Source organism: Telopea speciosissima, chromosome 9 (assembly GCF_018873765.1).
Source record: "Telopea speciosissima isolate NSW1024214 ecotype Mountain lineage chromosome 9, Tspe_v1, whole genome shotgun sequence".
Taxonomy (NCBI): domain Eukaryota; kingdom Viridiplantae; phylum Streptophyta; class Magnoliopsida; order Proteales; family Proteaceae; genus Telopea; species Telopea speciosissima.
The window spans coordinates 56,917,224-56,944,629 of record NC_057924.1 but is presented as its reverse complement, the minus strand read 5'-3'; the positions used below and the strand labels follow the sequence as shown (position 1 = coordinate 56,944,629).

General features: G+C 37.6%; 1 protein-coding gene across 1 annotated transcript; it reads left to right on the top strand.

The window, feature by feature from the left end:
• The first annotated feature begins 5,035 nt into the window (after nucleotides 1–5,035).
• Nucleotides 5,036–17,308, top strand: LOC122640053 (stromal 70 kDa heat shock-related protein, chloroplastic-like). The gene is made up of 8 exons (XM_043833165.1): nucleotides 5,036–5,739; nucleotides 6,110–6,362; nucleotides 13,948–14,027; nucleotides 14,150–14,292; nucleotides 14,385–14,483; nucleotides 14,669–14,858; nucleotides 15,052–15,450; nucleotides 16,688–17,308. Exons 1-8 carry the CDS (start codon nucleotides 5,161–5,163, stop codon nucleotides 17,081–17,083), a joined length of 2,139 nt encoding a protein of 712 aa, XP_043689100.1. The 5' UTR covers nucleotides 5,036–5,160; the 3' UTR covers nucleotides 17,084–17,308.
• The last annotated feature ends 10,098 nt before the right edge of the window (nucleotides 17,309–27,406 follow it).

Genomic DNA, 27,406 nt, shown 5'->3' with positions numbered 1-27,406 from the left:
TTTTAGTTGGGCGAAGAGTTTGTAATGCTTCGAAAAAGGCAGATTTGCATGAAAATTTTTTATTGTTGTGATTTAATAAAAGAGGATTTTCTTAGAGAACTATTCCCCCCAAATTGTTAAAAATTCTAAGACAAAGTTTTCCTCCACTCATAAAAAACAATTCACCCACCATTCTAGGGTTTACAAATCCTTCTTAGGGTTTTGACATATTCCAAAATACCCTCCCGATATCCATTTCCACCCTTTGAATGGGATCCCATTCACCGTGGGTGGAGGGAACTCGGTCCAAAAATCTATTCATGTACAATGGAGTCTAATCCTTTTTATTCTTCAGTATTGCCATTCATAGTGCATTCAATGGGTTGCTCTTGGGGTTCACAGTGGGTTCGATGGTAAACTTGTCTTATGAAAATTTCAAGAGTTGTTTAGTATTCCTATAGAATGAGAGGGTTTATCTTCAAATAAGCTAAGCTTTCCATAAGGGTGTTCGTATATCCGGTTCTCAATAATCGGTCCGATTCCTACTCAGTTTCAGTTCTAAGGGATCAAGATCAGAACTGACCCATTTTTATAATTGGTTCCAAACCTAAGATCGAAAACCGTTTATTAATGGGTGAGATGGATCTGGTTCTTAATTGACTCCACACTACAAGTGTCCAAAATTTTTTAATTTTTACTTAATCACATAAATTGCCCAATATCTATTCCTAAGCATATACATACATAACCAAATTTCCATCCATAAGCAAGCAAATACAAATATGAACGAAAATGCTTAAAAGGAAATCTCTAATGCTAAACATACCAATGAATCCAAAAATCTAAAATCTCAATCACCAATACCAAATATATGATTATATGATTATATTCAAGTTTTGAACGGCTCTGACAATTTCGATTCCAGCCAATTCCAAACTGGTCTTTTGGTTATAAAACCGTTAGGAGCCCTATCCTAGAAAACAACCAATCCCATTTTCCAAACGATTCCAAAATTCAGATCTAGAAACGGGCCAATAACTTAATAAGTGGATCGGTTATGATTCCAGCAAATCAATTTTGGTCCAATTCTAGGTTTTGTTCCTAAATTGGCACACTTAAACTTAATCTAGTTAGCGTGGTATCTTGGTAAAGGCTAATCACAAAACATATTCCCACATCAAACCACATTCAAGTCATTGGTTTTATCCATTCTGGGGAAACACGACAGGGGACACTTGTCCAACGAATCTGGGTTAAAAAAACATAGACCACCTAGATAGGATATTGATCAACCACTTTCTGGAGGACAGAAAAAAAAAAAACTAAAAGTGAGTGATAAATGACCCAAGAGAAGTCTTTCTTCGACAATTTCTAGGTTATATATATATATATATGGGAGAGGGTTCTTTATGATCTATGATGCCAATTGGGTGGGAAATCTCCTACCCCACACCAATGGTTGCACGGAAACATTATCTGTTGAAATATAATATGATAGGAGAAACTATAAGACTAGAAATATAATATAACGAGCAGTAGGTGTAGGACTTATCTGTTTGAAAACCTTGAATAAGTGTGATAATATTGCCAAGTAACAAAGTCAAATTATAAAACCAAAGTGTTGATGAAGATGGTGCTGCTAAGAAGATGCGTGTCCAAAGTGTTGTAGAAATACATGAACAATACTAGTTGAGTCACATCAAAATAGATGTTCTCCTTAAGGTTTGAAATGCCCCCCCCCCAACCTATTTGAGTGCAAGAGGATTTCTTGGCGCTCTACCTTCAAGATAACTCAACCACTAATCAAATGTCTTTTGCACAAAGACATCGACTGATATGGAAGATCAAGTCTAGGCCCACTAATTGCTTAATTGAAAAATGTTTTTAATGCAAATGAAAAACCAAAATTAGTAGAGAAGTCCAAAAGAAAAAGGGTTTTTAACAAATGTCTTCCTGAAAATATCTATTTGTCCAAATGCCCCTTTACAATATTTTCAATTATAAATGCCCCCTTAATTTTAAAACATTGTAGCATTTTGGTCCATCCGTTAATTTGGAATGTTAAACGTTAGTTTCAAGGAATCCAATGACCAAAATGCCCCTCTGATTAAAACCCATCAAAATTAAAGACTAAAATGATCAAATTGCCCTCATCTTCCCCAAATGGTTTAGGGTTTGAAACTGAAAATTTTTCCCCCAATCGATTAGGATTATCTGGAAAGAAACTAGGCAATGCTTTGTAGGAAGAAGTTGTAGAATTTCCATTCAGCTATGAGTTTACAACTTGTGAAAGCTTATTCCCATGATTGACCCCAGAATTTGAAGCACAATCAACCGATGGAAGAGATGCATAGCTTAGATTCACAGACCGGCTATTTACTAGATCATTGCTTCTTGAACTGGCAGAAGAATTTGAAGAAGGGCCAGATGATCCACCTAATTCATGATTTTCAGCCGACTTAGATGGCTTCTAAGGGAGCGTACCAAGTGTCTGTTTGATCATAATTTAGTTAACAAACAACCAGCTCCTCTTGAGCCCAGAAACCTGCTAGGTGATTGGATTCCTAAAGCTGCTTCAAAGCAAGAAACACCCAATCAACAATACAGAAAATTCCTGTTATCAGTGAGAAAAATAATAACCGAGATTCATGAACCATCTCAAATCCACCTAAAATTCTCATCTCCACTTTTCTATCTGGATATTGGTGTTCTTTCTCTATTCTTCAGTTTTTCCAGATTCGGGGGCCGGCTTCCCCTTCTCATCTGGAAGGACTAATCAAGCCAACTGTTAAAGGGAAATTCCTGATACAAAACTCCATTCCAAATCCGAGATTAACCAGAAACCTGAAATCTCAATCAACCCACAAAAGCAGGAAAACCCTCGGTTTTTAACTTTCCCAAAGATGATCTTTCCCTTCCTTCTCTAATACCCAAGTGAGAGTGATTAAAGGAACAAACTTTGTCTTAAAATCAGAAGCACAGATGCAAAGGAAGACAACTCAAACCGATCAGGAAACACACCCCTTAAGCTTCTGTCTTCAATTCTCTTCCACTTAAAAACAAGGGCCAGGGGGAGCGTGCAAAAAGCGACAAACAAACAAATATTAGTCTCTTGTTTTTCAGATGGGTTCAAACCCTAAACGATTTGAGGAAAACATTTTCAGTTTCAAACCCTAAATTATTTGGGGGAAAATGAGAGTAATTTGATCATTTTGTTTTTTAATTTTAATGGATTAATTAGAGGGGCATTTTAGTCATTAGATTCTCTGAAACTAACTTTTAATGTCCCAAATTAAAAAAACTGAATCAAAATGCTATAATGTTTTGAAATTAAGGAGCATTTGCAATTAAAAAAATTGTAAGGAGACATTTGGACAAATGGGCATTTTTAGGGAGGCATTTGTTAAAAACCCAAAGAAAAATAAGGTGAGACTGTTTCCATAAAAAATGTCATTAAAATGGGCAAAACTATTAAGGAAAAACTTCCCCACAACGCCCGAATGTAGTTGGAAAACTATATTATCTAATTTGACTTTGCCTTTTCAGAAAACCTTGTGACTCTTTTTTTTTTTGGGTAGAAAAAAAACCTTAGTGACTCAACATGGTCAAACCTAGTCATATTGAGAGTCACATTTTTTATTTTATTTTTTAAATATAATAAAAATGTATAAATTAATAAAAATTACGCAAAGTATTAAAAAAATAAAAAATTAAGGAATCACATATCATTAAATTTTGAGCTTATACCAATGCAAACATATTCAATAATATAAGAACATTTGATTAAATGACTTATTTTACAAACCTTATAACGTAACTTGTTTCTTGCAAGTTAGAAAAGCTTACCAATTGCATATTCAAAATAATCAATTCATTCATAAACAATATTGCTTGCCCTTTGCAAGTTAAATGTTTTATTGTTTTGAAATTTACAATTTTACTTTTACATTTATTGATTTATTCACTCAATTGTTAGTTCAATTACACAAGTAACTAAAATGGTTTGATTGTATTGTAAAAGTTGATTAGACTTGCGGAGTTTATATTGACTCGAGGAAAAAGACCGAGTCTTCTTTGACTCAGACCATACATGACAAAGTCTTGTTATTTTTCACCTAGGCTGGTTCTAGATGACTCTTGATCAAGTTTTTCAAAATTTTGACTTGATTTGGGTGACTCGCCCGAGTCAAAATCTGGTTTTCAACTATGCTTCAGATTGTAATTTCAATCTCACATGAATTTTTTTTAATTATTTCCGTCCATCTATTTTAAACACTTACAAGTTGAAAAAGCTTACCAATGCCAGATTTATACTTATTCAAAAACAAATATATCATTAATAAACAAATTGCTTACCCTTTTTGCAAGTTAAACGTTTGAAAAATGACTATCCCGCCTCTATAAAATAAGAAATGATGCTTCTATTGATGCCCATGCACACCCTCCCATTGGTCCTCGTGCGCACAAAGGTCATGTGCCCCCATAGGAAACACTTCCCCTAAACGTTTTTATTGGTTTACAATTTACATTTACATTTATTGATTTATTTTATCAATTGTCAACTCACTTACACAAGTATCTGAAGTGGTTTGATTGTATTGTAAAAATTGATTGGACCTTTTGAGTTTATAGAGATTCGGGTAAAAAGCTCGATTTTTATTTGATTCAGACGATTCATGACCAAGTCTTATTATTATTATAATTAACAATCTGATTTTCCAACTATGCGCCAGACAACAATTTCCCTTTCACATGAAATATTTGATTATTTCCTCACTTGCTTTAAATATGTGGTCCTATGCTTTAGCCAAAAAACATAAGTTGTCCCATATGAATGATATTTTTCTTTTGAGAATAACCATTGTGTTGCATGCAGAATTGCAGATCCCTCATCACATTGGGGGAACCCTCTCCCTTTTAATCATTTTAATTCATTTTTAAACCACGGTTTGACATGGCTAAACCAACTGGTCCATTTTCGGCCCCGGCCGGTTTTGAAAACAATGCCTCCAGTGTCCCTCTTATCTACTATTTCCAGTTTTCCACCCTTTATTCTGAAACCCTGCGACGACCGAAGTACATCAAGAGAGGCCCACTTCTTCATTTTCTACTTCACTGCGGCCTCTCATTAGGGTTAGGGTTTCTGTCGATTTGCAGGGTTTGCAAAGAAATTCTGATTACATGATGGCATCTTCAACTGCAGCAAAGATTCATGTCCTCGGTGGTTCTGACTTCCCTTCTACGAAAAAGTCATGGAGTAGAAACGCAAGCTCACCGAGAACTGTCTTCTTTGGTCAGGGATTGAATAATGGAGGAACTACTCCCTTCGGATTTCCTAGCTCTGCATTCTTGAAGATTAAGAGAAATGTAAAGAGGGATTCTGCAGTTGGTCCTGTTCGGGTGGTGAACGAGAAGGTAGTCGGAATCGATCTCGGAACGACGAATTCTGCGGTTGCGGCAATGGAGGGAGGGAAGCCGACGATCGTGACGAATGCTGAAGGTCAACGAACGACGCCCTCTGTTGTTGCTTACACCAAGAATGGTGATCGTCTGGTTGGGCAGATTGCTAAGAGACAAGCTGTTGTGAATCCTGAGAATACTTTCTTCTCTGTGAAGAGATTTATTGGGAGGAAGATGTCTGAAGTAAATGAGGAATCCAAGCAGGTCTCTTATAGGGTGATTAGGGATGAGAATGGAAATGTCAAGCTTGAGTGCCCTGCCATTGGTAAACAGTTTGCTGCTGAGGAGATTTCTGCACAGGTATAAATGTCTCCCTTTATGGGTTTTGTTTATGTGTTTTTTGGTTGGGGAAATGTTGCAGTTCGTTATGGGTTGTGCCGTTGTGGTATTTCACTCTATATCGAAGTTTATTCGCTATATTTAAAGGAAATCGGTCATCGTTGTTCCTTTCTGGATTCAGTCTTTCCAGCTCTTATTAAATAAAGATACTTTGGTTATTTGGAATAGTTTCTTGGCTTTGTGTTATAATCTGGTTTTCTGAGTTTCAATATTGTACTGTTGTATGTAAAAGTATGCTTATTCTGATTCCTGTCTCTGGATGCGTTGGCATTAGGAATATAGTTTGCATTTATCTTGCTAATAAGCAAACGCTAATTCTGTTTGCTTTCAGGTGTTGAGAAAACTTGTGGATGATGCCTCAAAGTTTTTGAATGACAAAGTCACCAAAGCTGTGGTAACAGTGCCCGCATACTTCAACGATTCCCAAAGGACAGCAACAAAGGATGCTGGACGTATTGCTGGTTTAGAGGTTCTCCGTATTGTTAACGAACCTACTGCTGCTTCACTGGCATATGGTTTTGAGAAGAAGAGCAATGAAACCATTTTGGTATTTGACCTTGGAGGTGGTACATTTGATGTTTCAGGTAACATTGAGTCTGCTTTTTCGTTGTTTATCAAAGATTTGTAAGTGTTGTTAATTCTACGTCTTCTTTGTCAAGTGCTGTATTTTGTAAAGTTTTTATAGTAACAACCCTACGGTGCATTATAATTGCTTGATTGCATAAGCATTGGTTATTTTTCAAATGCTCCTCGAATTGATGCTTCAAAATCTCTCTCTTTAATTTGAAGGATGAATAACTGGGTTAGAATTATCTATTAATATCTTCATTTACTGAAAGTCTGAGAAAGTATGCTCTGGAGTCTGGTCTTTGACTTCCTCTGAAAGTGACTATTTGTGCTTGTTTTACTTTTACTTCCGGTTAATATATTCCTCATTTATCATCCAGAAATGTGAGGTATGGATCTTTTATGATGATAATTGATTAAAATTGTTTATTCTTACATATGGAGTTTTGCCGGACACTGGTCTAGTGATGGCTATTTGGCTGTTATCCACTGTCTCTTAGCAGTAGTTATGGTATAGCCATATAGTTTATGCTCCCTTTGGTATAATTTACAATTCTATTTATTTGGCATATTTCTCTTAGTAGAAGTGTTTGGTATGATTTCTGACCCTATTTCTATTTAATATAAATTAAAATAAACTGAAATGTATAACGAGGTCAGCAGGTGTTTATGTTATTGGTATGGAGCATTTATTCTTCTTTATGAGCACATGTTCAAATGGTTTAAAACCAAGAGCATTATTGACATTTCATGTTTTTATTAAAACAAAACCGCATCTTCCACCTTCCCCTCTCCCTTGATTCACGCCCTCCCTCCCAACTCAATTCCGTTGAGTTCCCTCTATTGTTCTCTAGTTCCCTTGGAATAGTATTCATCGTCTCTGTCTGCCCCTCCCTTGGGTAACGGCAGTACGATTCTCTTTCTTCTTCTCTCTGATTACTGTTCAACTGCAGTTCAAGTTTATGAGATTCGCTTTGTATCCCTCTTCTTTGGAGGCTTTGCATGCCTGACCCTCAAGTAGATGAATTCACAGGCTTAGCTGATGACAATAGGTACTGCTGCCAGAATCTTGTCTTTCCCAATGAGTTCCCTCTATTGTTCTGTAGTTCGCTCGGAACACTATTCATTATCTCTGTCCGCCCCTCCTTTGGTCCACGGCAGTGCGGTTCTCTCTCTCTTCTTCTTCTCTGGTTACTGTTAAACTGCGGTTCATGTTTATGAGAACCACTTTGTATCCCTCTTCTTTGAAGTCTTCGCATGCCTGGGCCCTCAAGTAGGTGAATTCGCAGGCTTAGCTGATGACAATAGGTACTGCGGCCGGAATCTTATCTTTCCCAATGACGTCCCACTGAGTGGGCCATTTGCTGAGTTGCTGCTGGTCGTAGTTGGGCCACACAGGCAACACACGATGGACTTGGCAGAGAGCGAGTGAGTGGCAGCCCAAGCTGGAGTTTCATTTAAATAGGTGGCATTATTCCTCTTCCGTCTTCTTAGAGTACACTAGCAAGGTCACACCTGTGGATTTCAACTAGCTTGATTTGGAGGATGATGGAAGACAAGTCAATGGCAAAAAAAACCAACATTGCTGAGAAGCTTTCACAATGATTCATGCAAAGACCCATCTGTATCTCTGTGTTCATGTGTAGGAATGAATGGTTGAGATAAACAGAGTACAGGTGACAACTGAAGCACAACAATCAAGCTTAAAAAAGAAGGGGATTTTGAGCTAAGAAAGTGATGAACTATAGGAATTTAGGGCTGAGAAGTAAAGATTAAATTATATCACAGGGCAAGTAAAGAACAGAGTTTGGCGAGGAAGAGAAGTTGAGGGTAAGTGGGAGCTTCCGTCACAGTCTAACTTTTATCTAGGGTTCAGAAGATCCCATTGCTTTCCAGGACAAATTTTCAAAGCTTCTTCAAAGCTCAATTTTTGGAAGGAAAATCACTGGAAATATTCATTGGACTCTAGAGGAATCTATCTCTCAACTCAGTGAGTTTAGAAATAAGAATGAGAAAAATTGGGTTGCTGAAAAAGCCTTGGCTCTTGGAGTAACCCAGTATTCAGGTTTCTTTTAGCCTAGATAGGGTTATTGAAGAGGTAAAAAAGGGGCATGGTGGAGCTCAGCCACTCTACATGAGTTCTCCACTGAGAAGTACAGTGATTATGTGCCATTTGATGAAAGTTTGATATGGTAATGGCCTGCCTGTGTTATGGTCATCTCCTTGAGCATCATTTCATGGTGTAGGTTCTTAATGTGGGAATGTAAAAGGTTATGTAATTTATTTGCACATGGGCATGCCAAATCTATTTTTCATTATATAATCTATTATGGGAATCAGTAACCAAATGATTATTATTTGTGGCCCATACGTTATTCTCATAAATGGTTTCTCATGTTGGGTCCTTTTTCTTCCAATAGGGTATGAATTATACACATAATGCAAATGAAGAAAGTGAAAACACTCCCTTCCATTTAGGCATTCATGTCCTTCATGGGGCATACATTGTTATTTCAACCTCATATTTAAATATGAGTGTTATTTACTTCAATATTAGAATTTGATAAATTATGTATGGCATTCCTCTATTTAGTATGTGGTCTGTTAGTATTCACTGCAGTGTTCTGCATGTATATTTTTGGCACCTCCCAGCTTGGTCTGTTTCTTATCTTGCATGATAGTGAAGCAGATTCATCCCCAAATAGGGCTTGTTTCATTAGAAATAAGTCTAGGGTTGGGTTACATACATGTTGGGCCTTTGATCCCATGAGTTTCTAATGTAATAGGCCACTTTTCTGGGCCTAAAATAGGGGTACATAGGTTGCATACGGGATTAGCCCAATACTTAGTTTTTATTGTGTGTTTTTAATTGAACCAGTTTAAATTGGTTGCATCCAATTGGTTCAATTGGTCTAATTTAAGTGAAGTGATCCTATTGGCTAAGAGGTTCTTATATCCTATTGGCTACTAGGGAATCTTCTTTATTTTAAGTAGTTTAAGTTGTTTTTAAGTCATTAGGACTCTATTTTGAGTCTATTTGAGTTTCCTAGTCAGTTTAAGTTGCCTAATAGGTTAGGGATAAGGTTAGGCCATTCCTTTTTAGTGTCTAAGTCTATTTTTGAGTCTTCTATATAAGTTTGTAAGGGAGGCCAGCATTGAATACGAATTTGATTAATAAAAATTAGCTTTATGCTTGCTGCCTTTGTTGCTGTCTTTGCTCCATCGTGAGTGTGCCTTGTGAGTAATATCAAGGTTGAAGGGATTGGTGGATCTCCAATCGACTCCTTGCATTGTGAAGATCGGGAGGGCTGCTACTTAGCTCCTTGCATTGTGAAGATCGGGAGACCCCATTGTTCATCTTCAAAGTTGTTGCCATTGAAGACCTGTAACAAGTAAGAAATTCTGCAACTATTCTTCTTCCTTCTAGAAGGTCACATACAAGGTGATTTTCGTGAGAATTCTGCCCAGCCAAATCTAACCATTAGAATCTGCTAAAAATTTGATCAAGTCTTCCTCAAACCCTAAGAGAGACTCTATTCAAATTTCAGCACCATCCACCCAGTTGATTGTCTGAAATTACAGTTTTACCCGTCTCTCCTACTTCTACTAGGAAACCTCCATAACTCCAAATCTGTCCATCAGTTTCAAACCAAACTTTCAGCATACATCCCTTACATCATTGTTGACACTCGATCCAAGTTTCAGCCCCAAACTCCCACTCTAACCCCTTCATCTCCTTGCTCCATTAAAACCCAAACCCAAAACCCTAAAATTCAATTCTGCCCAAAATTACAGAATTTCAAAACTCATCCAAATCCTAACCTTTTTATACCATATTGACCCCCTAGACCTGCCCATTAATACCCTATAAACCCCTTTCCCAATATCCAACCCAAACCCTAGGAATTGACCTAAATCCTAGTGCTGTCTATTCGAACCAGCAGCCCCTTTTGTTATTTGATCCTGTTGTTTGGCTCCTAGTAGGTCTCCTACCTATCTAGGACTACATTAGATAGTATTCACTACAGTGTTCTGCTTGTATATTTTTGGCACCTCCCAGCTTGGTCTGTTTCTTATCTTGCATGAATTCTTTTATATTGGTGAAGTAACCATGACCCTCATGCAAATTGGTGGGACTTTATAGCACAATTACATGTTTGGCACATGAGCATCATTCAGTGGGACTGAAACTCCCTAAATAGGAAGATTAGATTGGTTCGAAGTTGGGGAGAAGAGAATTGCCTCTGTCGAGGCATAACCATCAACATGTGAGGCAACATCGTAAACATATGTCCTTGTTTCACCTTGATGGTGTTCCGTGTACCATCGTAGAGAATGCCAGTCTTTTGCTGCCATGATCTCTCTAAAAGAATGCCACAATGAACTAGGAGCTGATTAGGCAAGACACCTGAGAGTGAAGTGGCCCAAACTGTAGATTAACTCATACAATTGCAGTACCCAAACTAAGTTTGTGGAAATGAAGTTGGCTTTTGCTCCTGCGTCGACAACTGTATGCACTGCCATAGGATTCTTATCATGAAGTAAAGTACTCTTTTGTCTGTAAAAGGAAGCTTTCTCTACTAGTCCATTGGAGAAGGGAGTAAGACTAACTGACTTGGCTTCAATCTCGTCATCAAGGCCATACTCGATATAATCATTTGGCTCGGGAAAATGAGGCTCATAAACCTCCACGTCATCCTTATTCATCCCGATCAATATCTCAACCATGTTCACAGAACAAGTCTTGTTGGGACACTTGTTGCCGAAGTGATCTTTCTCATCACAATTTCCTCTCACAGTTTTTTTGTCACTACGAGAATGTTGTTTGAGGTGGCATGGACATGTGCAATGGAGGCCTTTAGATGCCCCGGTATGGAGGATTGATTTGATTCAGATTGAAGGAACTAGAAGAGCCAAGGAAAGGCGTAAAATAACTCTTGGAGAAGTGAGAAAAGACATGCATGGTTTAGGTCTGGTTACAAGTATGACTTTGAATAGAGCTGATTGGAGGGAAAGGATCCATGTAGCTGACCCCATTTATTTGGGGCATGGCTGAGTTGAGTTGAGTTGTATTCTTTTCCTACCGTGGCCTTATTCTAGGTATGTCTTATTTTTATTTTGGATCTTAGTTATTGTTTTACCATATCTAGTTGACCGTTAAAGTTTCTGCAGGTTTTCCAAGCATAGGAACATAGTTCAAAATCTCGCTGAGATCTTGGCAAGATCTTGGAAAACTTGAGCTTCTCGAGACGAGTTATTATACAAACATAATTGTCATGGCGTCGCCATATGGACGCCATGGCGTCATATCGCTGGAGAAGTGGGCATATCGACCACCGATATGGATGATGTAAGAATATCGACCGATATGGCCTCCATGTCGTCGCCATGGCACCATCATGGACGCCATACCACGACATATGGCCATGTCGGGCGACATGGTTGTTTCAAGTTATAAAACTTAATTTTTTAACAAGAATTTTTTTAACCATTTTTATTTTAATGCTTTTTCCTTAACATAAAAAAAATTAAAAAAACATCAAACAGAAATCACTAATACACTATTGACTAATACACAATCACATATTCACATCAGCAAATTTTTTATTTTATTTAGATGGGTTGTTTATTAGCTTTATTCACTCAATATAAATTACGTTCTCGTAATTGTATTTTTTTTTTTTTGTTTTGTTACTTTTGTAGTCACTTTCATATGAATCATATCTCAACTCTCATGATTTTTCAACTTTATTATCAGTAAGACTATTGCTATCAATTATTTGATACCCATGATTTCATATACACTAATGGATATTACACTTTCATGAATTAAACCATAGTAGATTAGTAGTACACTTTCATGTTAATGTTTGATGTTATAGGGTATATATTATAACATACTAAATGACATTAAAAATAGAGAAAATAAAAAATAAAACATGGTCGATTTGATTGGGTGACATGTCGATATATCGACATGACACCCCTCCACCGACTTGGATAGCCGTGACGATGTGACAACTATGCATACAAAACAGAAAAAAAATGTAAAAACTCGAAAAACTCGATTGAGATTTCGAATCTTTCAAGAATCTCGGTGAAATCTCAAATATCTTGAGAATCTTGACCTCTTCAATACTCATAGAGTCATAGTATTGTATTGTTGGGACTTGGGAGTTAAGACGTGGAAGACTAGGGTAGTAAGGTGTCTATGACTTATGTATTATTCATTGTACTTAGGTTGGGTGTCTATGTAATATGCATTGTGAACACTTCATTGTATCTTGTGGTTTGTAGTAGAAACTTTAAGTCTTTAATTATTTCTTAAATAATTATTCAATATTATGTGCATAATTTACTTGTTTTACTTGCCAATTATGTCTCATATCATTCAAACAATGTGTAGAATAGGCAATATTACATTAAGGGTTCGCCCTTTACTGCCAACCAAGGGTGCAAATCCAAAACACCAAATTTGGTGTTTTTTTTTCTTTAATTTGAACCTTTAAATATGTTTATTAAGCCTAAAACAAGCTTACCTTAAGGTTTCGGAGCCAACTATAGCCATATGCCCACCGAAACATAAAAAAAAAATACACTGTCTTGCTGCTGAGATCTCAGAAAACTCGACCTGGTCGAGACCGAGTTTTAGAACTTTGCATAGGAATCACCCACTGGTTCTGTTAGTCTTGTTTTCTTTTCTGTTTTACTTGATCTCTAAACAGGCTACGATCTTAGGGTTAAGTTATATATTTTTTCTCCATCATTTTCTATCTACTCCCTACTGTCCTAACAATCGATTGTCAGTATTACATCTTGTTTTGCAGGTCTAATATCACTGTTGTGTTATGTTGCTAATTTCTGCCCGCATGGAATTAAATTAATATTTTGTCCATCCAGCGCTTGGCTTGATCTCTTCTTTTAACATTACCTTCTTCCCTGTTATTACTCTGTTTGACCTTAATTTGAGGATCATCAGACCTACAGATTTAGAGTTATGTCTATTTTGTTTAGTTAAAATATTCTGTTATTCTAAGTCTCTATTTTCTGCTATACTTTTTTTACTGCAGATCCAACCATTAGATCTGTTTGTTCTTTGGTGGGATTAGCTATCCTTGTAAGAGGGTTATTCTATCCAAATTTCAGCCCCATCTGACCGTTGAATCTTGATTTGTTTGACTTTCTCTATTCTGCCATATTGTGTACTTGGATTGGGCATTGTGTTTTATAAACCTTATCTTATCTACCTTATAACACATCACTCCCACTTCTAATAAGAAGAATAACCATGCTAAGGTCTACCATTGTCATAGGGTCCATTGGTAGTCATAGTCATTGCTAGTTTTAGATTGGGGCATAAAAATCTCTTTCATTTTAGTAGTGGAATGTTGCTTTTGAGGTGCCTTTTCTACTTGTCATATAATTGATATGCTACTTTGCCATTAATTAAAAAAAAAAAAAACAGATAATGAAGAGAACATTATCAATGAGAAGAATGGTACAAAGAGTACAACGCCCTAAACATACTTATTTAACGCCCACCATGAAGGAGCCTATGCATTCTGTTATAACCTCTCATCCTTGCATGTTTTTTAATTGCAGTTCTAGAGGTTGGAGATGGAGTGTTTGAGGTGCTGTCTACCTCAGGAGATACGCATTTGGGAGGTGATGACTTTGACAAGGTTGAGATAATTTTTAAAATTTTCTTGCCCGCAATTTCTGTTGCCTGTGGCTTTATTAATGTTGTTGTTGTTGTTATTGTTATTGTTTTCAATAAAATATAATGGTAGTTGATTTTAAACAGAGAGTTGTTGATTGGCTTGCTGCAAACTTCAAGAGAGATGAAGGCATAGATCTTCTGAAAGACAAGCAAGCTCTTCAGCGTCTTACTGAGACTGCTGAAAAAGCGAAGATGGAGTTGTCATCGTTGACGCAGGCAAATATAAGGTGGGTGTTGTGTTTGTGTTTTCTGCATGCACATTTATTCATGATTTGCTGCTGAGAGTTTTTCTATCTCCTTTCCTTTTACCATTTGCCAGCTTACCTTTCATTACTGCAACTGCGGATGGCCCCAAGCACATTGAAACCACACTCACAAGGGTCAAGTTTGAGGAATTGTGTTCAGATCTGCTTGATAGGTATGTCTTTTCCACTCATTTGTGTTATTGTTTATCAGCTTTAGGCATATGCTTTTCCACAATATCCACTTCCTTCATGTTAGTTTTCTGTTTCCTAGCTTGTTTTTGGTTTCTATGATCATTTTCTAAAACGGAAGTCCTTTCCTGTTGACAATAGCTAACAAGTATTTGGCATTGATGTTTAGGCTTAAAACCCCGGTGGAAACCGCTCTAAGGGATGCAAAGTTATCATTCAAGGATTTAGATGAGGTCATCCTTGTTGGGGGATCAACACGTATCCCAGCTGTTCAGGAGCTTGTAAAGAACATTACAGGAAAAGAACCCAATGTCACAGTCAATCCTGATGAAGTTGTTGCCCTTGGGGCTGCAGTCCAGGTCAGTGCTACTTTTCATTTTCTTTTCTAGCCCATATGTCATGAGTTATTGTGCTCTGAGGTGGGGCCCTGAATACATTGCAGTATCATCAATCATGAAAAATAGGAAGTCCCATATGACATTTTTTTTCTTTTTTTTTCATGACTGATTGTTGTATTGGAATCCAATCAAATTTTTTTTTATAAATTTTCAGGCTGGTGTATTGGCTGGTGATGTGAGTGACATTGTGCTCCTGGATGTGACTCCATTGTCTTTGGGTCTGGAAACTTTGGGCGGTGTAATGACAAAGATCATCCCAAGGAACACTACATTGCCCACCTCAAAATCGGAGGTGTTCTCTACAGCTGCAGATGGGCAGACCAGTGTGGAGATCAATGTTCTTCAGGGTGAGAGGGAGTTTGTGAGGGATAACAAGTCTCTCGGGAGTTTTCGTCTTGATGGCATCCCACCTGCCCCTCGTGGTGTACCCCAAATTGAAGTCAAATTCGACATTGATGCCAATGGTATCCTTTCTGTTGCGGCTGTTGACAAGGGTACAGGAAAGCAGCAGGACATAACCATTACTGGTGCTAGCACCTTGCCCAGTGACGAGGTATGTTCCAATAATGCCTTCTTGTTACGAGTATTGCATTCAAAATAGCCTATCTCTGAATGAAGGTCTTAGTTGGAGCAATCTTTACTTACATTTAGCAAGATTTGGTGTCCTAATCCAATAATGACCACAATGACTTTGACTAAAACTTCAATGTGTGATTGAGTTACGGTTATTTGAGATACACGTGTTCTACTTCAAGTCAATATGTTAGATTTTTTTTCCTGCATAGTTGCACTTTACTGTACATACCTTAAATAGTTTTCTGGCTTGGGGAGATGAAACGAGAAGAGCTCTTTCTGTAGGTTGTGAGTTCTATCCTTGGTAATTTATATTGTTTAGAAACAATGACAGTAGGTTTCTGTATTCTCACCATTAGAGTTGAGGCAGTATGTTTCTGTATTAACTCAAATTATGACTCAGTTCTATCATAATTTTTTGCAATCCAGCTGATTCTATCACATGATCAGTGCTAAAAATATAAAATATGACTGACTACATAATTCATCATTTCGAGGATGTACCTGAGCTACTGACATGCTATTTGGATGCTTCAATCTTTATGTAAGCAACATGGTATCAGTATGGGTGAATTTGTTATAAACACATGTTTCTTTTCTGCTTGTTGCATTGCTATAGGATAGCTAGTGACTAATCTTGCCTTGCTCCTGATGCTTTGGTGCTTAGTGAGGATCAGAACCCCAACAGTGCAGTGCAGTCAGATTATATGAACCATTTCACGAGGCAATTTCTTTTATCAGTTTTATGCCATTTCTTGCCTCGACTATGTACGAAATGTTTACAATCATTAAAACATTTAGTTTTTGTCCAAGCTGCATAGGGGATCTTCAAGCAGTTTCCTGGCCTTTGACCATGAGTAGCCTCTATGTGTTCTAAGTCAGAGCCATGGCTTTCATTCTACCAACCTTTATTTTATTTGCTTCTACTAGATTGGTAGTTTCTCGTGCTGTCCTCAAAAGTATTCAAATTGTTAATATCCTCCCAACATGTCTGGATGTAACATCAACTAATATGATCTGATAAGTGATAATTAATTTATTAATTGCCAACTTCACGGTGATTGTGATGTCACTTCCCTATCTATTCTTAGATAAAAATGTTATTTATATGGGGTTTTCGATTCACGGGATCCCATATGCCTCTAAAGCAGCGAGTCATTTTCAAGGTAGCAAACCCTGTTTATTACTGATGGTTAGAAGATAACAACAATGTGCAGGTTGAAAGGATGGTGAAGGAAGCTGAGAAGTTCACTAAGGAAGACAAGGAAAAGAGGGATGCCGTAGACACAAAAAACCAGGCAGATTCTGTGGTGTACCAGACAGAGAAGCAATTGAAGGAGTTGGGAGACAAGGTCCCTGCCCCTGTCAAGGAGAAGGTGGAAGCTAAACTTGGTGAGCTCAAGGATGCAGTCTCTGGGGGTTCTACACAAGCCATAAAGGATGCCATGGCTGCCCTCAATCAAGAGGTAATGCAGCTTGGTCAGTCTCTATACAACCAACCTGGGTCACCTGGTGCTGGCCCTGCACCAGGAGGCGAAGCAGGCCCTTCAGAATCAGAGAGCAAGGGACCTGATGCTGATGTCATTGATGCTGACTTCACTGACAGCAAATGATGGTAGTGGATGATTATTGGTGAGAACTCCTGGTTTCTAGCCCATTCAGTGTATATTTTCAAAAGTATCAATTTGGATTTTTTGGAGGGGAGGGGGGGGTTTCAAATCCTGTTTAATTTTTGGTTTTTGTTTTTTTGGATAAATAAGGGTACAGATTTAGAGAGAGTGGACTATAGGGAATCAGCCATAGCCCATAATAGGAAATTCAGCAGGTTCCAACCCCTTTAAAACTTCGATTGATGTAATACCTCAGGGAATTCCTTGGGAAATTCTTGTGGTCTGCATTCTGCACCATCTTCAAAAAAAGGAAAAAAAAAAATTGATGAAATCTTTAGAATGTTTTGCCGTAGGGTAGTTATCCATGTAATACTGGGACAAGACAAAACTGACACATTTATTTTTACATATATTTTAATCCAAATTGTTTGTTCCCACTCAAAATTGTGATAGTGCACAGTAATATCTAGAGTATTGGCATATGTATGGTAATACATTGGATCTATGCCAATGCAAAAACAGGTCTTTGATTGAATTAGACTCTGAAATTTAACACGTGGCTAATTTAGATCATGCACTCTCTATCCAATGGTTGGATTGAATATATCATCTATCTATATGGTAGTGTAGTTTCTTTGCAAAAGGCAATCAAAAGTTTACATAAAGGTGTTAAAAGATTGTACAAAAATAATGGCTGGTATTCCTAGACGCCCAGATGGGAAATATAGGAATACGATTTTAAATTGCAATGTGTTTTTCCCAATTTTTTCGGTCTAGAGATTGTTGTTGGTTGAGGAAAATATTTTAATTTACCCCAGGCAATGATGGATTCTACTAGTGCCTTTGGTAATCAAAGGACTTATGCCATTGGTAATTCAAGGACTTTTAAAATGTGAAAATGCAATGGAAGAATAGAGGAAGATTGCAAGGTAATGATATTGATTGAAAAAAATAAAAATAAATAAATAATATCAAACAAAAGAAAATGATAGATCAACATTCCACTCATGGCCTGTTGATGTTGATAACATGTTGCTAATGACTTGCGGATATTTCAAATATGATGCCTTCGTTTCACATCTACTGATGTTGATAACATGGTGCCATTGGCATGCTTATGTTGGTAGATCATATGGTTGCCATGGCTTGCTGATGCTATAACATGATGTCTTCATTTTCGGTTATTGATGTTAATATGATGTCAAGTATTCTGTTGATGCTAAGAACATGATGTCTCTTCCGAATGTTGATCCCCATTCAGTAAAAGATCAAAATCATATTTATAGACTAAACTTGCAAAGTGTTGTGTTATTGATCCCTTGGTGGTTGTGGTAGTTCCGGTAATTTCTACTTCCCATTTTGAATTTGAATTTGAACATCTTTAGGTGGTTAAATAACTGTCATAACGTCCTGCAGCACCTTCCCACTTTGTTGTTCAAATTCAAAATAAAACCCCTTTGATGGCACGTGCAATTCACGAATTTAAAGCATGTATACATAGTGTTTCGGTCAATGACCGAAATAGGGTGTAAACACAACTCCTTTGGAATTGCCGTTGTTAGCGGAAACCTCAAGACAAAAAGATTGCTTGGACAAGAGCAAGAAGCATCACCTTTCAAAATGAAACTGAGGTCTTTCCTGAGAATCCCAAATGATATCCTAATAGACAAATTTTGGACTTGCCACAACTACTATCACTACTGCTACTAAGTCTTATCCCAACTAAATTGGAAGGCTACATGGTTCCTTGCAAAGAAAAGTAAGAATAATAGAAGAAAAAAAAAGAGCACAACATTTTGTTGATACGAAGCACAATAACATCAACAACTCAACAAACCTACATAAATGGGGTCGGCTACATGGATCTTAGCCCTCCAAATGGGTCTATTTGAAATCAGACTAGGGACAAGTCTTAAATTATGCAAATCTTTTTTTATTATTTTTCCTAGGTCATTTTAGTCTCGTCCCTAGCTCTTTTAACTCTTTCAGAGATGGTGCCCGGATTTCAATATAAACGATAAAGAAACTGCCAAGAAGTTGATCTAGATTCATTTCTCAGATTTTCCATTTGAATATTGGCATTAGGAGTATCTTCTATCAATGGCAAAGGCTATGGGAAGATAGGTGCCCTGTATAGGAGAACCAGGCGCATCGGGTGGGCATTTTGCACAAGTTCTTGTTGAGTGGATATGACATTTCCAAGACTTGAAGAGGTTCAAGTTGTGCTTCATAAACTTGGATTTGAGGAGCTTCTTTGCTTCAAACAACATGTTATCTATGAAGTTGAGATGGGAAGATGCGGATATTGAAGAAACGAGGGTCACCTTGCTCATAACTGTAGAGAAAAGAAGTTGGTGGAGAATTATGACTGAGATCAACACCTTCATGGAGGAATTCCTAGGGCGACTTATGTTGATGGCAAAGTTGAGAAGGTTCCTTCCATGGCAATTTCTGGGAGTGGAAGGACTCGTGAAGACAACACATTTTTGGAAAGATCTAATGTTTAAAGTTTATAAGATATATATATTATATCAATATATATTTTGTAGTATAACTTAAAATAGGGTCGAGCCGAGTCAGGCTAGGTCAGGCCAGGCTTGGCTTAGCTCGAGGCCTCAACCCTAGCATGACTCGACCCTGACTCAGGGCCAGAAATTTCCAGCCCTAACCCGCCCTTAGGGCCAAATATCTTAGCCCAGACATTGTTCAGGCTCAAGGCGGGTTCGGACCGACAGGGCCAAACTTGCACCGCTAGTTGGAGCATGCTAACTGTTTTCGTGCTCGAAGAAGAGTGTTGTGGCTAGAGATGGCAACTTTGCCAATTGTTTCAGCGCCTTGCTTGATTGTTGCCAATTTTAACGCTACTCTGGTTTTTCATGAAAAAAGTGGCCCAGGATTTTAATCTGGATTCGACTGCAGAATTCGGTGCAATGGTGTATGCTTGTTCCTAGTTGTCGATGCCCTCTAGAGGAGGAAATTCACTTGGTCTAACAATAGGAGAAGAGGGAACATATTGGCAATGTTGGACAGAAGCTTTTATAATAAGGAGTGATTATCTTTCTTTGAGGATTGTTCCCAAAAAGTGTTGTAGAGAGTCTCATCAGATCATGCCCCTCTTGTGGCAACATCATAGGCATTGTCAAGACCGTAGCATTTCCCTTTTCGCTTTCACAAGTTTTGGAAGGACCATGGAAACTTTTTTTCCAGTTGTTAAAGAGGCTTGGGGGATGGAGTGTTTGGAATCATCGATTTTCTGCTTAGATAAAAAATTAAAGAGGCTAAAGCTATCAAGGAGAATGTTCTCTATGCCGCAGTGCAGCCTGCGCCTAGGCACATGAGCAGCCTACGCCTAGGCACATGATCATTGCACCCACCCCCATGTGCCTGTGCCCAGTTTTCTTTTCCTGATGTGGATGAGGCCTTTAAATCTGCTAAGCTGCATGTGGAAGATATTCAAGAGAATATTAGACATGTGGATCTGTTTACATCAAACCTGTGCGGATAGATTAATGGCCCAACTTGGGGACTTGGCCTGATTGATATAACATACAAGACTATCAAATCAATGAAAAAAAAGAAAGAAATTTCTAGATTATACTTTGGTGTCTAAATCTATATTTAGGAAAATTATGATTTGTTTCACAAAAGGAAACATAAGATTTTCCATTAGAGTCTCATTTATTGGGTCTACTAATCAGGAAACAAAAGCTAAATAAAATCCATAACAGGGAAAGAAATCTCCTTCAATGTTTCTGTGAGGCGTTCTCTCCATTTATGCCTAATAACCAAGAGGATTGGTTAGGATCACGGTACCCATTGTGAGCAAGGGTTCGAGCCGTGGGTCAGCTACAAGTATGCAATTTTATCATCTTTAAGTGAAACCAATCGCAATTTAGCTGAGTGAGGTTCTAACAAAAGATACCCCTATGAATCATTCAATGTACCAATCGCAATTCTATGCAGCTCTAAAAACTATATGGTTAAGCAACACTATAATGCCAATTTAGTTGAACAATAAATTGAGAATTGCTAAGTTGGTTATTTGCTTGATAATCAAATAAGGAAGAACCAATTTCCCCAATTTAACTGAACGATAAATTGAGCATTCTTAAGTTGGTCGAACAACAATCATATTAAACTTTTCTTTAAGCTTTAAAAGAATACATCAGTCACATAACACTCTGGACGCACCTCTCCATTTCATCCATCCCACTTTAATTCTCTGTGACATGATTCTTATAAGTTATAATTATTTTTTGGATAAATAAATAAATAAATTTAAAGAAACGCCAAAAAATATAGAGAAACCACCCAATAAGGGGAAAAGAAGGAAAATAAGATTGCCAAAAAAAAAAAAAAAAAACTCGAGGAGCAAGCCCCTAACCATTGGAGAAGAAATCACAAAAGGTAGTGGGAAGATTCCAGTTTCGAACAATTAACCTGTTACTCGTGTTGCCAGGCACAACAGACAAGGAAGAGCCAATTTTCCCAATGATCTCAAAGCTATGTTATTTCATATATATTGAAGAGTACTAGACTTATCACATGGTACATGAGGCACATAAAGCCAACTTCCCCACAACATCACAACAAGTCTTTCCTCTAAAGGAAGAAGTAACCCATCTCCATTCCTAATCAAATACAAGAATATTCTTAGGATTAGACCAATACTTTTTGATATAACTCCAGACGGAACGAGAAAAAGGGCAATCAAAGAAGAGGTGCTCTTCCGATTCCAAAACACTCCAACATAAAACACACAAACATAAAGTAAAACCCGGGTTCTAGCGGTTTATGCTCCAATCAATCAATTCTTTATGTCGTTGGGTTATGGAACCATTGGGAAACCTATCCCAGAACTATCTTGCCCCATTTAGTAATTGAACCCGACCAAAACCAAATCACAAAACCATGGATCGATTTCAGGTTTTAGTGGATAGATTCTAGGATGGTTACCTATTTTGGTCCCAAATTGACACCCTTATGTACAACTCACAACAATCCTTTTTTGTTGTTTAAATAGGGAAACTGAAGCCCAATTTGACAATGGTATCAATTATTTACCATGAATTTAATCCCAATTTGGTATGTGAACTATGAAGCCTTTAGTATGGCAAGAACCTGCAAAATCTAAGTTTTCTAAAAATTCACTTAGATATTATCATGGAACTAATCCAATTATATATACAAGGTCTCCTTCTCAGGTAGTGTGTTCAACAAATTTTTGAGAATCAATCCCCTCTGATTGAGAATTCATGGATTCAAGAAACACTTCAGTCTTCATGGGAGAGATCCTCAGCTTATCTCCTAAGAATGAGAAAGAGAAGATCATGGAGCAAAGTCAAGAATATTACTCAAAATGGGTTGAGCTTCCTGATCACATCACTGAGATGATATCTAATCGTCTTGGTTTCCCAGACATTCTCCGATTCGGTTCTGTCTGCAAGCCATGGAGATCGGTTTCAAATGAGACTAAGAAACGTCGTTGCAGTCTCTCTTCACAGTAGTCATATGTTCCAATGGTTTTGTTCGAATACAATTTGAAGAAAGGAACCTTTGGTTTCTTCGATCAGTTTTGAAGAGAGTAAGGTATATTGGATCAGCTTAGACATAGCCCCAGCTGCACAATGTGTTGGATGCTATGAGGGCTGGTTAGTTATGCTGTCACCCTACCTTCCCAATTGCTTTATATTGAATCCCTTCACAGGAACTCGAATCGATCTTCCATGCTTCAATAACCTAAGGGGTTAACATCTCAAAGGTGATCTTTTTCTCCAATCCTCTTGATATCACTTCAAAGAAGCCTAACTTTGATTGTACTGTTGTAGCTTTAAACTCTTCGAAGACCGAACTGAACATGTGTAGGCTCGGAGATGAGTCTTGTACTATCATGAAATTGGACGGTCATGGCCACATTCTTGGTAGCCTTATATTTCACAAGGGAGAGATTTATGTAATGTCAAGAAGTGGGGAGCTTTGGACTGTAAATTTGGCAGGTCCCAAGCCTAGCTAGTGCCCGTAAACGCGAAATTGTTTTCCCAGAAATTATTTCTAGTTCTCTTCATGAATATCAGGTAGAATGTTACCTGGTAGAGTCAGAAGAGAACTTGTTATTGATTTTAAGGTTCAAGGAAAAAAGGGTTAGAAAAACAGTCAAATTTAGGATTTACAAGCTAGTAGAAAGTGCTGCTGAATATATGATGGAAAGAGTACCCTTTCTTGCTGATGATCAAGTGTTGTTCGTAGGGAGATTTTGTTCCAAATCAGTCTCAACAAGTCAATGGAAAGGGCTGCAAGGGAACTCAATCTACTTCACTGATGACAAACTTGTGAAATACATGAAGGGTTTTGAATATCCTGAAAAAGTGTATTTTCAATGTTAAGACTGGAAACATTGGTCCTTATAATCTTTCATTTGATTTGTATCCGTTCGACATGCCCGCACATTTGGATCACCCCGTCAAATTGAAATAATATGAATTTTTTTCTGACCTTTGAATTGGTTATTTCTAGTCCTATATATGTATCACCTTGGATACTTCCCCTGTGCTTGAAATAGTGTTATTTTCCTTTATCTAATTGATGGTTGTAATGCAAAATGATGCCCATGAGTACCATTTTCATACATATATGCAACTCACAATCGATTGAGAGTCGCATTCAGTCCACAGCCTACTCACGTTCATTGAGGATGCGTGTTGAAGGCCTTCAAAAAAGGCGGCAAACTCCGTCAAAATGTTAGTGCCAATTCCTTCAAAAGAGGCAAAACTTATTCTAGGAAATCCATAACAAGCCTTAAACACCACCAACATCTTGATCGGCCAGGGTTGCCAAGAGAGCATCCATCGATATTCAACTTTAAATTTCACTAGGAGTGAATCACTAGGGTCAGTAAAAGAACCCAATATGTGGAATAGCAATTGTCACCATAATAAACGATATAGATGTAACAACCTAAACCCGAATAAAGGTAATACGTCTCGCCCTCATGGGCGGCAATCAAATGATTGGGCAAATTCCATCTAAAGTCTGCGGAAATTTTTTTTTTCTTTTGAAGACACGGCGGAATCCTAGGTGGACGAGTAGGGTCTTGACCATCCTTCTACAACGAGTAACAATGCTAGGGAGGCAACCACCCAAGGAAGTAAATATAGAGAAAATCTAAGGTACATGGTAGCATCTAATTCATAGCGATTAAAGTTTGTGGAATAATAGAAATATTACAAACCATAGTGTCCATGAGGATTTAAATACATCAATCCCTTCTCAAGGTAAGTCCATAAAAGCACAAAATCAAACATGCCACATACAACCCAAAATAAAGACACATGTTCAACCACAAAAAGAAATATGATATCTTGATCCCTAGAGATCTAAAATATAAGCACGAGCACATCCTCAAGAATTAAAATATATCAACCCCTCGAGCTTGGGGAGCCCCTGGTGAGCTCACTAGCTCAATGAATGCAAATATAGTTACCCCATGAAATTCATAACTAAAATCTCACATGATGAAATAGACAATAATGAATAAATCATTGCATGTAAATTTTCATTTTAAAATAAATACAACTCATATGGTCAAGTCTTTAAGTGACTTTCAAATGCGCAAAACAAGGATATTGAGGTACGCCCCAATCAACAGCTGCCAACCACATGCCTTCATCGCAAGAATAATACAACTCATATGCTCTTACCTATGCTTGCTTCCCACGATAATGAAACATAATGTTAGAAGAAGACGATATTGTTAACGTTCATGAGAGGGAGAGTTTGAGAGGGAGAACGATTAGAGACAGCTAGGGATTTCTATGCTGCGTGTAGAGAGCGAGAGTGATTAAAGAGAGATAGGGATTTTGAAAGGGAGAGCAGAAACAGATAGGGGTTTTGAAAGACAGAGCGAAAGGAGAGAGAGTGAGGGAGAGCGATAGGAGACAAAGGGTGTTTCATGCGGGAAGAACTGGTTAGGGTTCTGTGTGAGAGAGATGTGTAGAGCTGTAAGAGGGAGGGATTTTCACAGAAGAGACTGAGAGAGACAGAATAGTGGGAATGAAAAATAAAAACCATTCCCGCGTGCATAGAATCAATTGCCGCATAACCCTAAAAAAAATATAATAATATAAAGGACAAGAGATCTCTACTTGGTCGCATGGTCCCTACACCAACATCTGGGCCAATGATGGAGCACGCCTGGGTATCTACCCAAGGGGCAAGAGCATCGTTTCACGGTGCCCTATGAGAGGGTGTACGGGGCACCACCAAGCAGGGATCTTTTTCCCTAGTATAAATATTGGGGGGAAAAGAACTATGTCAGGGAGTGTGGCCTTCTATGAGTTTAAGGGTGTTAAACGGTCCGGTTCGATTTAAATCGTTGAATTAAACGGTCTCAATTTTAAAACCATAACTGAACCATTTATTAAACGATTTCAAAGTTTCAGTTTAAATAGTTCGGTTCGGTTTCAATAAACAGTTTTTGTTTGATTTTGGCACATTTATGAGTGTTAAATGGCTTTTTCGGTTAAACGGTCCGGTTTGGTTTAAACCGTTTAATTAAACGATCTTAATTTTGAAACCATAACCAAACCATTTATTAAACTATTTCACGATTTCAGTTTAAATGTTTTAGTTTGATTTCAGTAAACGGTTTCGGTTTGATTTAGAGACCCTTACATGAGTCTATTTCTCTACTCCCGAAGTGAAAAGATACCTCTACCCCCTTGTTTTGAGGAGGAGAGAGATAGACACATGGGAGTGCTAACATGTGAGAACATTTTTTGTTGTAAGGGAAATTGTTACAAATCAATGAATATAAGGTTATGAATGGGGAAATTGATTTGTAACAATGCTTCCATTGATCATAAATGAATGGAAGTAAATGAATAATTTGATAATAGTATGGTTCATTTTGTGATTTTAATAATACTTATCTTCTCATTGACTAGTTATTCATTGATTTTAATATTAGTTATCTTCCCTTTACAATTAATGATAAATAATTATATGATTTGTAACAATGATTTTGTTACAAACTCTATTTATCCATTGATTTCAATATTAGTTATCTTACCTTAACAATTTATTCCTCTTTGTTCGAATTATAATATGAACACATCAAATCCATTTTCCTTTTCATGTGAATTAAAGTGGATTTATCGAATATTTCCTCACTACAAGTTATGAATGTAAGATTTCATTATGGTTCAAACCCGAAAATAAATCAATCTAAACCGGTATTAATCCGATATTGAAAAATCGAAGTAAACAGAAATCGTACCGAACCAAAAACTGAGGCGTCGCTAATACACTTTTTTGTTGTAGTTTCACCATTATAGGGTCCTCTATTACTACGATTTTTAATACCGCAACCATAAATATTCCCTATAACTGCAGTTTTGTGTTCGTAGCTACAAGGTCCTCTGTTTCACTGCGGTTTTGAATACCACAGTAATAAGTATCTCATGTTACCGCCAGTTTTAACTACGGTTTTGTTTCCGCAGTTATAGGGTCCTCTGTTACTGCAGTTTTAAATATCACAACAATAAGTATCATATATTACTGCGACTTTTAACTGCAGATTTGTTTTCGCAGGTATATGGTCCTTTGTGGCTGCGGTATTTAAAACTGTAACAATAAGTATCACATATTACTACGATTTTTAACTTTGTTTTTGCAGTTACAAGGTCATCTGTTGCTGCAGTCTTAAATACCGTAGTAATAAGTATCTCATATTACTGCAATTTTTAACTGCAGTTTTGTTTTCGCAGTTACAGGATCCTCTATTGCTGTGGTTTTAAATACTGCAGTAATAAATATCTCATATTACTGCGATTTATAACTGTGGTTTTGTTTCTGTAGTTAGAGGGTCCTCTGTTACTGCAGTTTTGAATACCACAGTAATAAGTATTACATATTACTGCGTTTTTTAACTGCACTTTTGTTTCCACAGTTTTAAAGGCACTTGTTACTACGGTTTTTAAATACTACAGCAATAAGTGTCTCATATTACTGCACATGAAGAAATCGCAGTTACAGTGTATTTTGTAGCTACAAGTTTATTTTGTTGTAGTGACCCCCTGGAGCCAAAAAGGCAATGGTAGCATCGTACCTCCAGTTGACATCCACTGGGCATCCCGCTGGCAAGCGAGGAAATAATAAAAAGGACATCTCGCTCGTTGGTTAGACGGGGGAGAGCCTGAAAGCACTCGTTGGCCAGGCGAGGCAAGGCAAAAATCTTACCGGTGCCTAGAACATCGGGGGATACGGTGGCGAACCGTTCATCTTGATGGCTGTACCATGAGGAATAACCAAGTACTCTAACTAGTACCT